Here is a 14,070-nt window from a genome sequence, read left to right as displayed (position 1 = left end):
GAGAAGAGTGGGGAGAACTGGAAAAGAGGAGGTTACAGTTATCAAGGTGAAAGATGACTGAGTTGTAGCAGTGAAGACAGTAATAAAAGGGTGTATTTTGCTGATATAATGAGGTGACAGGACTTTGAGAGAGTAAGTATGGGCGAGATGGGTGAAGAAGAATCAAAGATGACACTGAGGCCGTGAGACAGGAAGGAGAGTGCAGTTTTCACTAGGATAGAGAGACAGAGAAAGGGGATGAGTAGGAAAGAAATTCAATTTTGGAAAGATTGAGTTTGAAATGGCAGGTGGGCATTCATAAGTAGACATCTAAGTCACACCTGGAGAGGTGAGACTGGACAGAGGTATATATAGGAATCACTTGCATGGAGGTGGCAGTTGAGAACATAAGAGTAGTTGGGGTGCCAGAGAGACAGAGTAGGTAGAAATAAGATTCTAGCCAGAAAGAAAGCATTGTCCAGTGGTTAGGGCACTAGCCTAGGAATTGGGAGACCTGTCTTCAAGTCTCTGTTTTCCATGGACTTCTTCCTTTGTAACCTTGGGCAAGTCACTTAGGTCCAGCTCTCAAATGTATTTGGGCATCTAGTTCCCCATTGGTAGGTGACTAAATACTTTTGAGAATCTAGGTGTCTGACTCTCAATTCTCCATCGGAAAAATGCGGGTAATAGCATTGCCCTACCTCACAGGGGTATGTGTGTGAGGATAAATCAATTAAAGACCATGAGGTGGTAATGTGGGGCATATCCATACCTTCAATAGTAATATGTCGGTTAACATCTCAGTATATTTGCTTCCATGTTAGGTAGAGTGTATAAATATGACAAGCCAGTTTTCCAAAAACAGAATGTCACCAATAAGACTTTGAACCAAGAGAAAGAAGGAATTTGTGATCAAAATTCCTGGCATTCATTTTGAAATAGTGACCTTCCCTGACCTGTAAAATTGCCTTTTTTCTTATTTGCACAGCCCACCTACAGTGGGAGCAAACATACTGATTTAAAATAAACATTAATTTCTGGAAACCTCTCTATGTTTACACCCTTTCATAGTGACCTCATCCACCACCATGGTCCAGCAGAAATACTGTCACTTATAACAGTGGTTCACAAACTGGGGGGCATGCCCCCCTGTGGGGCGCAAGAGGTTCTCTAGGGGTGCACAAAGAAACTGGGATCCCACAGATCCTGCAGGACCTGCTGCCATAATAGCGGGAGTGGGATAAAAATAGAGTGAGTATTGCAGTATAAAAATAGAGTGAGTACTGCGGGGTGGGACAGGAGCAGGATTTAAAAAAACAGTCCTCCTGCACCGCAAATGACATGAATGCCCTGGCCAGCAGCCACTGCTATCTGGCCACCCAGCTTTGAAGGCAGCACTGCCGCCAGCAGCAGCACAGAGATAAGGGATTACCTCAGATTACAAGTAATAGAGGGGGGCACAACAAATTCTGTGAATGGTAAAGGGAGGGTGCGACTGGAAAAGTTTGCGCACCACTGACTTATAAGATGGTGTGAAAATTGTGGCCAGATGGGCTGAAGCAGCACAAATATATGGACAAGTAAGCCTCAAGGACGTATACATGTATGTCTAAATATTTTGGGTTTCACATAATTAGCTCAAGTTTACAAACCCCCTTTTCTCCCAGGGAGATTCCATTTCTTTAAAAAGGCCAAATTGCTCTCGATGTGGGAAATACCTACCTAAAGGCCAGGAAACTGAGTTGCCAAACTGGAGTTTCTCTCTGATCATGCCATTAGGTGGACCAGGTTGTTCCCCGGGTGGAATGAAAAGGGGTTAAACCCTTGAAACCCATGGATCTTGGGACACTCAGAGGTTCTTCAATTATTTCTGCTTTGTGCAGCAGACAGGAGCATGTACAACCAGAAGTCTGTGCTATATGTTAAGGACTGAAGAGACACCCTCCCCCCAAACAAACAAACAAAATCCACCACTACCACCAATCCAGGCTAGTACGTGTGTGTCCTCTGTGTGGCATTTAAATTGTATTTAATTTTTCATTAGAATTTTTCTCTTTCCCCTCTCTCTTTCTTTCAGTTTGTCTGTATTTGTTTTTCATTCTGTCCCCATCTTTGCTCCTTTTTCAGTGTCTCCTGAGCAAAACACAAACCCAGCAACATTCAAGTTCTAACTTTCAAATCCACAATTGTTGAGACCCATTATTAGCTAATCAGGGCCGCAGGGTTTGGCACCTTATAAACAGAATAAATGGGCCAGATCCTGAATGACTCACTCGTTCTTTCTTGGGAAAAACTCCTATTGTCTCCCACTGACTGCTCGTATATACCCAGATTTAACTCCATCACCCAATAACTTACCTAGAAATAACTTACGTGGCATATGGTACCAGAACACAAGGATGAATCAACCTTGAATTTACTAACTATGGGCTGGCTCTACACTGCTCACTCACACAAAACTCCCATTTGATTTGGAAGATGCTAAAGTGCTATATAGATGCTGAAGTGCTATCTAGATGCTAAGTAGGTTTATCTGTATGCATATTCTCACAATAGTCATGAGACAATTTTTCAATTTCTTCTCTTTACAGAAGCGAAGTGCTGATGACTTGGTAAGTTCTCTTCTCATTTATAACTGAGGATATTGTACCAATTGAGGGTTTGTTTTTATCCAGGCTGCAGTGATGGATTCAAATTTCAGTTAATAAAATACTCTTACTATTTTAAAGACTTGTGTCATACTACAATGAGCACAGCATGAGTAATTGTTATTTCTAGGTACACATGGTAAATGGTGCATGCTAGTCTCTGAAGAGTTTGGTTTAGTTAATCATAATATTCAGTAATATCCCAAATTTAGAGTCTGTCAGACTCTGTGCAGTAAAAAGAGAATAAACAAATAATAGCTAATCCCATGTTGTATTTCAACAAATAATAAAACTGTTTGGCATTGTCTCTATGCCTCTACAGAAACATTTTATCTTCTTTTTAAGTATTTCATTCAAGGAAGGCAAGTGGCTTTATCTTTAAGGCTGATGCCAGTTGGCATTTAGACCCCAATTCAGCAGTCCATCCCACTTAAGCACAAATCTAAATACTTAGCCAATCAGCCAGGCTGCAGTCATCTATCTCCTCTCATCCTCAGCCATAAGAATCCTGGGGCATTTCTAAATATTATTCTTGCACAAAGGGTACATGTTGTTGCTGAAGAGTTACCTAAATAGTTGTATCTATCTATTTAGCTATGTGCTTATGTAGCCCCATCACCATAGTAAATGAGCACCTCCCAAGTATTTGAAAAAGATACAGTAACAATCTTCCTCCCCCATTACTTCCTTCCCAGCATGTGGAAGAAATAGCTCCTGTTTTAAGTGGTCCACAGGCCTTGTGATGGATCTCTATTTAGGGGGTGAATTTTTCCCTTAGAATATCAAGGAGGATAACCTGAAATGAAATTGAGTCTATATGTGGCACTTTTATAAGGCACTTTTAGGTGTGTGCTGCACGAGCCAGCCATTCAGCTGCTGTTTACAGCAATCATTGGTATCAGAAGCCAGAGGTATATTGTTGTGTACACCCAATACTGAGCATGCACAGGAGTTATGGATGCAATAAAAGAAAATTATTTCAAAATGTTATAAATACCTGAAAGTAGGAGCTTATAGTAGCAGTGCCAGCTCAACTCTAGAGATAACATTTTGCTACTGAGTTACTGTTAATAGAACAATTATTTTCACATAGTAGCCTGATTGTGGACAATATTAAAAACACTCAAGCAAACTTCATTGTACCCTAGTGGTCCTGAACAAATACAGAACTTGTTCTTTTCTGTTATGCAGTGAAATACTAGGACTCTCTACTATGATTATTTCTGTCTTATTGAGTTATTACTGATTTACACAATGTTCAAATGTAACTGGTGGTTATTTTGCCATCTTTTATTCTTCAGATTGTCAATGGCATAGAAATCTACAGCATGAAAATTGACAGCAAAGTGACTTCCCGATTTGCCCACAATGTCATCACTAGCCGAGCTGTCAATCGTGCCAATGTGTCTAAGGAAGTGGTTTTTGATGTGGATCTCCCTAAGACAGCCTTCATTACCAATTTCAGCATGTGAGAAGAACTTATATTTCTAGCACGGACTAAGAATCTGTCTGGGTTTAATACAGAGAAATATAGACTAGCAACATTAAGAATCTGAACTGAGATCTTTATTTTTACTTTACTATTAGGTTGATTTTTAAATGTTATTTGGACAAAGTTAATGATACAAATATAGATGCTGGGTATTTGTGGGACCTTCAGACAGTTGTGCATTTGTGGATAAGACCACTAATTTGCAATTTTTTTCTACCCATCTGCAGAGGCCTAAAGGAAAATTTCCAGAAATACCACTTGTTCAAACCTGGGATCTCTAGAAAGATGTTCCATTGCCTACAGTTTTTCCATCATGACATTATAACTTAATTTATTCCATTATTGTAGAAGCAATATTTGAACATAGTAGCTGAAAGCAGATGAAGGCCAAAAAATGGAGGAAAATATCACACCTTTTTGTCTTTAGTTACAGTATGTCATCTGGTGTCATTGTTCAAAACATGATATTCACGATGCCATGGTATAGGAGTTTGCCAAAGATTTGAATAGTGGTTACCATCAGCCCAATATTGGGCTCATTTATTTTCAGAGGAGGAATTGGTCTTGATCTGGTAAGGTGTAGAACTCTTAACTCCAACTGAAGTAACTGGAAATTGAAGGTGTTCATCACCTCACAGGAAGTGCTCAGCACTTGGCAAGATCAAATCTAGAAACTGCTTGTTAGCAAACAAGATAATGAACAGAGGATAACCAATAATAATGTTTTCATGTGTCAGTACAAATCATTCACCTAAATTAGATACTTTTTCATCTGTAGGACAATTGATGGTGTTACCTATCCTGGGACTATAAAAGAAAAGGAAGTTGCAAAAAAGCAATATGAGAAGGCTGTTTCACGGGGACAGACTGCGGGTCTCGTCCGGTAAGAATGCTGACTTACAGTGGGCTTAAACTTTTCATTTCCATATTCCAGCATCCTATAGCTAAAAATGAAATTAAGAATGTATTTTATAGCCTCTGTTAAAAGTTCATACTTTATATGAAAAAAGGATATTGGTTATAATGTAATAGAGACATGACTTCTGATTGGTCAGGGGATATCCATTATTGTGAAAGATTTAATTATGCAACCCTACTAATTGAATAATACATACTCATGTGATTAGTCCCACTCAGCTACCTGTGTAAATGCTTCTCAGTATGAGTTAGTGATAAAGAATGAGACCCAGAAATCTCATTTCTCTTGTATTCATTTTTGTGGGCCAGACTATGCCTGGCTCTTGAGCAGGCGCACAATAGGAGAGAAAGGACAAGCAGCCTTTTTTCTTATTTGTAATTAGTTTAACATTTCTAGGGCTTCTGGGAGAAAAACTGAAAAGTTCACTGTTTCAGTCAACATTGCAGCAGCCAGCAAAGTCACTTTTGAGCTCACCTATGAGGAACTGTTGAAGAGAAACTTTGGAAAATATGAGATGCTCATTAAAGTAAAACCAAAGCAGCTCATCAATCACTTTGAGGTAAATGGCATTGTGAATTAAATTGTACCTTGCAGTGGTTACATTCTGTAGTTACAGAAACTCAAGATGCATTGAAATCTTGTGCATCTTTTGGAATATATGCATAACAGATGAAGCGGGATACTGTGTTTGTCCACAGCAGTTCACAATTGAAGGGAAGGTCCCCAACCAATATCTTGTGGGCAGTGGTGATTATGAACCAGGTTGAAAGCCTCAAACAATGTATTTTATTACTGGTTTGCATACATAAGCTTCACTAGTTGGGACAAGCAATAAGCCCTACAAAACTAGGATATATTGGAGAGTGGGAAAGTCATTAACACAACTGAGAAAAGGATGAACATAAGACACTCCTCTCACAAATGCCTTAATAGAATAGCCCAAACCTTGATCAAACTGATGCCAAACAATGCTGCCTGAATTCATAGAGACACACAAACTGTACCCTAGGATTCAAACCAAGGTCTCTTCAGTGCCAGAGGTTGTTTGAACACTCTCTTTATCTGCCCTGCTAAAATCTACCTGTAGTTCAATAGCTTTCTCTCATGTGTGCCCAGGAGATGCTTTAAAAGGATATACTCTGAAGATGGTCATCAAAAAATGCTTAAATCATTATATGCAGCACTATGCACAAGACCAAAACCATACTGCAGCAAAAACAAATCATAACCAGATATGGCCTCCTGGTACTGGCTGTATGGTATTTTCAGAGGAAATGAGTGGTTCTTCAACATCTGACCCAAATTCTTGTGAGCAGTTAGTAAAACAGTAACTTTCAGTTGTGTTTCTTTTTTAAATCTCCAGGTGGAAGATAGGTAGGTCACATCTAACTACTTGAGGATTTCTGATTCAAATATGAATGCTACTTTGCATTATAAAGGCAGATTTCCCCTTTACTAAGAAATTCCCTATTCTGAATATAGAGTTGCTCATTGTCCTCCATCTAAGTTGTTATAGTTGTGGGTTTATCTATGACAGCGTATTTTCAATGAATGTTTCAGATCCAGGCAAACATCTTTGAACCCCAAGGTATCAGTGAGCTGGAAGCACAAGGATCATTCATCACCAATGACCTGTCACAAGTTATTAAAAAATCTTTCTCAGGAAAAAAGGTACAATGGCTAATAGCCTTAGTAGAGAATGAATTTGTTATATTTTTTCTGCATTCTAACAAAGTCAGCTCATTCTGAAATAATACATCAGCACAATATATTGAGTTAATGCAAATGTAAATGTATTGTACTGGCCAGTAGTGGGGCTGGATGGGATAATACAGCTCTTTTCCATCTCTAATTTCTATAAGGCCTCTCTTCCCAGGGTTGCTCTAAATCATGCCAGCTTATAACAGCCTTCTATGGATTATTACACTAGCACAGAATATCCAGGTGCTCTGGCCATGCCCTTTCCCTCCCTCCCTCCTAATAAAACCCCTCAACTGGGGCCAGGAAAGGAGCTGACCTAGAGGAATTACACATGCTTTACATGAACCAAAGTGCGTGGGGGGGTCCCTTTGCCCTCTGGCATTACAGGGTATTCTTTAGGGGCCACCTATAGCCCTTTTATGCCACTGAAGGTGACATAAAGAAACCACAGAATAAGGAAAAATTCAGGAGATTGAATTTAAATTGACCATATTGCTTTTTAAATAATTAAGTGTGAGGAAACCGGGTTTTAGTTCGAGACCTCGAAATTGAGCCTTAGCCTACTGGTATTTCTGCTCTGACATCTACTTGTTGTTATTATTTGTTATATGTATTACAGTAGTGCTTTAGGCCAAGTCCCTTTGTGCTAGGCAGTGCACAGACAAAGAGGTGGTTCTTAGATAGGCAGGTGACTGACCCTTTTGCTGTTGTGCCCACATAGCTAGAACTTGCTGTCCATAAGCAGACACCTTGCATTTTACTTCCCCACTTTCAAACAACATCTAAAATCACCCCCTTTGCAGGAGCACTTTTTAGTATAATTGGTTTTGTATATGTGTATGATGATGTAGTTAATATTTTCATCTCTTTAACCGTTGCTGAGGAGAGGGCTTTATAATAATATTTTATTATTAATGCATTTTTATTACCTTGCATAAACTCAGTTACTCAGAATAATAAAATATTGACTTGGGTATAGATAACTTGTTTAAAATGGCATCTGTTTTATAAAACTCTGTTTTATCATATTGACTTTCACATTTCTGTACATACATTTGTCTAAAACACAAACCTTCTCATGTTTTGTATTTTACATTCATTTATTAAAGTTTGAATCTAATGAGGGCTTCTGCTTTCAGGGCCATGTGTCTTTCAAGCCAACCATTGATCAACAGCGAACCTGTGCAAATTGTTCAACATCACTGTTGGATGGAGATTTTACAATAAAGTATGATGTGAAGAGAGACAGTCCAGGTGATTTACAGGTAAATTCAATACTTTACAATTTCATCTGGGCATGCTTAGTAAATTGAAGTCACATTATTTTACACATCTTCTTTTTTTCAGATTGTCAATGGATACTTTGTACACTTTTTTGCACCAACAAATCTTCCAAATTTTCCAAAAAACGTGGTTTTTGTAATAGACATTAGTGGCTCAATGTCTGGAATAGGAATACAACAGGTAATTGATTACATTTACTATAAAGTCAGTCCTGGTGTGCCAGGTTCTAGGGAGCCTAGTACCCAGTGGAGGTACTAGACACTTCTTATCATGAGCAGGTGTTCAAAGTCTCAGCCTACGCCAAAACTATAATCATGGATGTTTTCAAGCTATATTTTTATATCTTCAAAATTCTAAACCAAAGTGTCTATAAAAGGCCTCCCCACGCTCTGGGTATCCTGTAAGTTAAAACACATGTATAATATTGTCTATTGTTTCCCTTTTCTATATCTTTTGTACCCTCTTCCAGCCTGGGTGATGGGAAGCACCTTACTGTTAGAACTCCCCACTCCATTCTGATGCTCAGAATTTCTGTTTCTGCTGCTGCATATCAAGACCCAGGCTCTGGTGCTTAAGATCTCCTCCCCAACCCAAATGTTACTATTGCTTAGAACTAACCTCTCCCGCTCAGCATAGGTGATGATTGTTCAAGTGATCCTATAATAGGGCCTGATTTTCATCTCATCTACACAGACGTTATGCTGGTGTAACTCACTGACTTAACTGGAATTATTCCTGATTGACAGTGGTACAACTGAGGACAGAATCAGGCCCAGAGTTTTTCCACTATACACTATATGAATGTTCAGTGAAAAATCCTCAGAAACAAATCATGTAAAAGCTGTAGGCTTTCCTTTGTTATTCAATATACCCACATCAGTTTCATTCATTTAAACTTGTGTTTATTTACTTATAGACAAGGGAAGCACTTCTTAAAATATTAGAGGATATTAGGGAAGATGACTACTTTAATTTTATACTGTTTGGTTCCGATGTACACATTTGGAAAGACACATTAGTCAAAGCCACTGCTGAGAATCTGAAGGAAGCAAAGGACTTCGTTCGAGCTATTGACACTCGAGGCAGTAAGTATTGTAGTAAACTTGCCAATAGGTGGTACTTCAAATAAATATTGAAGAAGCTAATACACAAATTCAGTCTGAGAATGGAGTGCTGCAAGCTTTCATTCTAAAAATTGACTGGTTAAGAAGCACTATTATAGTTATATGTTTGTTTTGGGGTTTTGTGAAGGTTTTTGCAACCTTCAGAGAAAGAACTGAAAAACAGGCAAGTTTTAAACAGAAATCACAACCCCCCTACCCTAAAAATAGTGTGTGAATTCACCAGAGAGAGCAAAATTCATGTTACTGGAATTAGAAATTGAGAGCTGCATCCTTCAGGCATCAGTGATTTTTACCACATAGGTCTGAAGCACATGGCCAGTGGTTAAAATTGACAACATTGCAGTCACACAGACAGTAACTTCAGTCTCAAATCCCCAGCATTTCTGGGTGAGTCTGAGAAATACCCCGCCCCCCACCACACACACACTTCTGTGCTCATGGGCACACTTGCACACACACACAAATCTATGACAACAGATGCCTGCTAACTGTGATCACAGTACCAGTGTTGCCAGCTCTCGTGACTGTTTTTGTAAGTCTCATGACATTTGGTGATTTTCTTTAAAGCTCCAGCTCCCGGAGTCATGAAAATCTCAGCTTTCATTTAAAAAAAAGTAAAGTTTCCTGGCCCTCCTGGCTGTAGAAAAAAGATAGAAAATGTGACCTGAGTGTAACCTAAAGAGAGAAAACCAGAAAGCAAAGAGAAAGAACTCAACATTTATTATTTTTAATCATCTCATGATTTGGAAGCCAATCTCATGATTTTTTGGAGCCTGACTCAAATTTTGGATGCTTGGAGTTAGCAATATTGCATTATGGTGCATGAGGCTCGCCTTAAGATTTTGGAAAGGATTACAAACACAATTTTTTGATGTTCCCCAAACTTAACTGATGTACTTCCTCCGCTGCCTGAAGTCTGTATTGTAGCGGCAAAAGTCCATTGGTGGCAGTCAAGCGAATTACAGCTTCAGCTCCTTCAAGAGCCTCCAGTGGTAGCAGATAGTACTGCAGTCTGCTGTACATCAGCCACACTACACAGTTTTATCATTATTGATGGGTCTTAGCCCCTAATGACCAGCTATTCTGGTAGAGGTTGCATTTGTGAAAGAATTTCATATGGAGTGTTCACAAGGTGCGAGTGAAGCTCCATATGTATTCCCCCTACCCTTCCATCACCCATGCAAGGACCTGCCCCAAGCTTGCCCTATATTACTAATGGGACATTCCTGAGGTTGGCATTTACCCAAAATATGATGTCCATTTTTTCTTATGTTAGTTTGCAAAATCCAGGTTCTGTCAAATTTACTCATCCCCAGCCGTCAAAACCAAATCCTTTCACTGTAATGTGAAGTGTTTATGTGATGGATTTAAGTGCCAGCTATAAATGAAGGCAAAATGTTAAGGGACTGAAACTGCCTGAATTCAGTTATCGTACTGTAATGATAATTCACTAGATTCCTAAATTTCCACTCTACTCCGTGCTGATAAGGCCTCAACTGGAGTATTGTGTCTAGTTCAGGGCGCCACATTTCAGGAAGGATTAGGACAAATTGGAGAAAGTCCAGAGGAGAGCAACATAAATGATTAAAGGTCTAGAAAATGACCTATGAGGAAAGACTGAAAAAAATTGCTTTGTTTAGTGAGGAGAAGAGAAGTCGGGGAGGGGAGATATGATAACAGTTTTCAAGAACATAAAATTTTGCTACAAGGAGGAGGGAGAAAAATTGTTCTCTGAGAATAGGACAAGAAGCAATGGGCTTAAATAGTAGCAAGAGAGGTTTAGGTTGGACATTAGGAAAAACTTCCTAACTGTCAGGGTAGTTAAGCACTGGAATAAATTACCTAGGGAGGTTGTGGAATCTCCATCATTAGAGGTTTTTAAGAACAAGTTAGACAAACACCTGTTGCGGTCATCTAGATAATACTTAGTCCTGCCTTGAGTGCAGGAGTCTGGACTAGAAGACCTCTTGAGGTCCCTTCCAATTCTACATTTCTATAATTCTATAATAAATAAACAATGTTTCACATAGAGCATAATAAGGTGATAATTAATAGCCAACATGGATTTGTAAGAACAGATCATACCAGACCAATCTAATTTCCTTCTTTTACAGGGTAACAGCCTAGTGGATGCCGGGCAGGGGAAGCAGTATATGTGCTATATCTGGACTTTAGTAAGGCATTTGACCCAGTCCATCATGACATTATCATAAGCAAACTAGGGAAACTATGTCAACTTTCTAACTAAAAGGATAGTTAAGCTCTGGAATAAGCTTCCAAGGAAGGTCACAGAGACTCCATCATTGGAAATGTTTAAAAACAAGTTAGAAAAACACCTGTCAGGGATGGTCTAGATTTACTTGGTCCTGCCACAGCTCAGGGGGCTGGACTTGATGATTTATCGAGGTCTCTTCCAGCCCTTCATTTCTATGATTCTATGAAATATGGTCTCAATTAAATTACTTTAAAGTGGATGCACAAGTGGTTAAAAAACCATACTCAGAGTAGTTATCAATGGTCACTGTTAAACTGGGAGGACATATCAAGTGGGTCCTGCAGGCGTCTTGGGTCTGATACTAGTCATTATTTTCATTAATGGATGACGGAGTAGAGTGCATGCTTATAAAATTTGCAGATGACACCAAGCTGGGAGTAGTTGTAAGCACTTTGGAGGACAGAATTAGAATTCAAAATTATCTTAATAAATTGGAGAATCAGTCTGAAATCAACAAGATGAAATTCAGTAAAGAGAAGTGCACAACACTACACTTAGGAAGGAAAAATACAAAATGTGGACTAACTGGCTAGGCAGCAGAACTGCAGCAAAGGACCTGGGGGCAATGGGGGAATCACAATTTGAATATGAGTCAGTAGTGTGATGCTGTTGCAAAAAAGGCAAATGTCACTCTGGAATGTATTAACAAGACACAGGAGATAATTGTTCAGCTCTACTCAGCAATGGTGAGGCCTGAGCTGTAGTAGTGTTTCCAGTTTTGGGCACCACACTTTAAGAAAAAAGTGCACAAATTGGAGTGAGTCCAGAGGAGATCAACCAAAATGATGAAAGGTTTAGAAAAGCTGACCTATGAGGAAAGGTTGATAGAACTGGGCATGTTTAATCTATGAAACTGTCTTCAAATATGTGAAAGGTTGTTATAAAGAGGATGGTGATCAGTTCTTTTTGTCCACCAAAGGTAGGACAAGAAGTAGTCTGCTTACTTTGCGGCAAGATTTAGATTAGATATTAGGAAAAACTTTCTAACACTAAGGATAGTTTAAGCACTGGAACAGGTTACTTAGTGAGATTGTGGAATTGCCATAACTGGAGGTTTTTATGAACAGCTTAGAAAAACACCTGTCAGGGATGGTCTAGGTATACTTAATCCTGCCACGGCCTGTGGGGCTGGACGAGATGTCCTCCTGAGGTCCTTTCCAGCCCTACATTTCTATGAATCTATGATTAAAACATTTCTATTTTTGACCACCAGTTTTCAATCCTAATTTGTGTCTCTACATTGCAGTGACAAACCTACATGGTGGTTTAATGAAGGGAATTGAAATGCTGACTACAGCTTTTGAAACAAATTCTGTGCCCAAGAGAAGTGCATCTATAATTATCTTGTTAACGGATGGTCAACCTAATGAAGGTAAGTGTCTTGGTAAATGAAGCGAACAGTAAAGTGGAATTAAGCAGGTGAAGGAAAATAATTACTTCAGTTTTAGTTCACCATTCTTTAATTTCAGGAGACGTGAGACCTGATTCGCCTCTGACTTCAATGGCATTACACTAAGGTTAAGCTGCTGTAGCAGACTGGAGAATCAGGTCTTTGGTTTCAGTTTGAGATTCACTATCTCTATTGCGGATGATACCAAACTGGGAGGGACTGCAACTGCTTTGGAGGACGGGGTCATAATTCAAATTGATCTGGACAAATTGGAGAAATAGTCTGAGGTAAACAGGATGAAGTTTAACAAAGACAAATGCAAAGTGCTCCACTTAGGAAGGAAAAATCAGTTTCACACATACAGAATGGGAAGAGACTGTCTAGGAAGGAGTACGGCAGAAAGGGATTTAGGGGTTATAGTGGACCACAAGCTAAATATGAGTCAACAGTGTGATGCTGTTGCAAAAAAAGCAAACGTGATTCTGGGATGTATTAACAGGTGTGTTGTGAGCAAGACACGAGAAGTCATTCTTCCGCTCTACTCTGCTCTGGTTAGGCCTCAGCTGGAGTATTGTGTCCAGTTCTGGGCACCGCATTTCAAGAAAGATGTGGAGAAATTGGAGAGGGTCCAGAGAAGAGCAACAAGAATGATTAAACGTCTTGAGAATATGACCTATGAAGGAAGGCTGAAAGAATTGGGTTTGTTTAGTTTGGAAAAGAGAAGACTGAGAGGGGACATGATAGCAGTTTTCAGGTATCTAAAAGGGTGTCATAAGGAGGAGGGAGAAAACTTGTTCACCTTAGCCTCTAAGGATAGAACAAGAAGCAATGGGCTTAAACTGCAGCAAGGGAGGTTTAGGTTGGACATTAGGAAAAAGTTCCTAACTGTCAGAGTGGTTAAACACTGGAATAAATTGCCTAGGGAGGTTGTGGAATCTCCATCTCTGGAGATATTTAAGAGTAGGTTAGATAAATGTCTATCAGGGATGGTCTAGACAGTATTTGGTCCTGCCATGCGGGCAGGGGACTGGACTCGATGACCTCTTCAGGTCCCTTCCAGTCCTAGAATCTATGAATCTACCACAAGTATATATACACTGTGTCTTTGGTGGTCTCATCCTAGTCACAATTTTGCCACATTACTAAACCATTGCCTAATTAGACATCATCCTTGCTATATTAAGAACATTTTCATTGGTGTAGCTAAATTAATTCAGTTACACTGATGTAAACCCTTAATTTAGATGTCCTGCACTGA

General features: G+C 39.4%; 1 protein-coding gene across 1 annotated transcript in view; it reads left to right on the top strand.

The window, feature by feature from the left end:
- The window catches only part of LOC112103763 (inter-alpha-trypsin inhibitor heavy chain H3-like), a 36,360-nt gene that overhangs the window by 5,172 nt on the left and 17,118 nt on the right, over window positions 1–14,070 (top strand). The window contains exons 2-10 of the mRNA XM_026656708.2: window positions 2,571–2,591; window positions 3,929–4,095; window positions 4,898–5,002; window positions 5,435–5,597; window positions 6,599–6,709; window positions 7,879–8,004; window positions 8,087–8,203; window positions 8,940–9,108; window positions 12,669–12,794. Of these exons, the coding sequence (XP_026512493.1) occupies window positions 2,571–2,591; window positions 3,929–4,095; window positions 4,898–5,002; window positions 5,435–5,597; window positions 6,599–6,709; window positions 7,879–8,004; window positions 8,087–8,203; window positions 8,940–9,108; window positions 12,669–12,794 (1,105 nt within the window). The remainder of the gene's footprint in view (window positions 1–2,570; window positions 2,592–3,928; window positions 4,096–4,897; window positions 5,003–5,434; window positions 5,598–6,598; window positions 6,710–7,878; window positions 8,005–8,086; window positions 8,204–8,939; window positions 9,109–12,668; window positions 12,795–14,070) is intronic.

This window comes from Terrapene carolina, unplaced genomic scaffold, assembly GCF_002925995.2.
Source record: "Terrapene carolina triunguis isolate 2854851 unplaced genomic scaffold, T_m_triunguis-2.0 Scaffold232, whole genome shotgun sequence".
In the NCBI taxonomy this organism is placed as follows: domain Eukaryota; kingdom Metazoa; phylum Chordata; order Testudines; family Emydidae; genus Terrapene; species Terrapene triunguis.
Note: the sequence above shows the minus strand (reverse complement) of the source record. Positions and strands in the feature narration are given on the sequence as shown.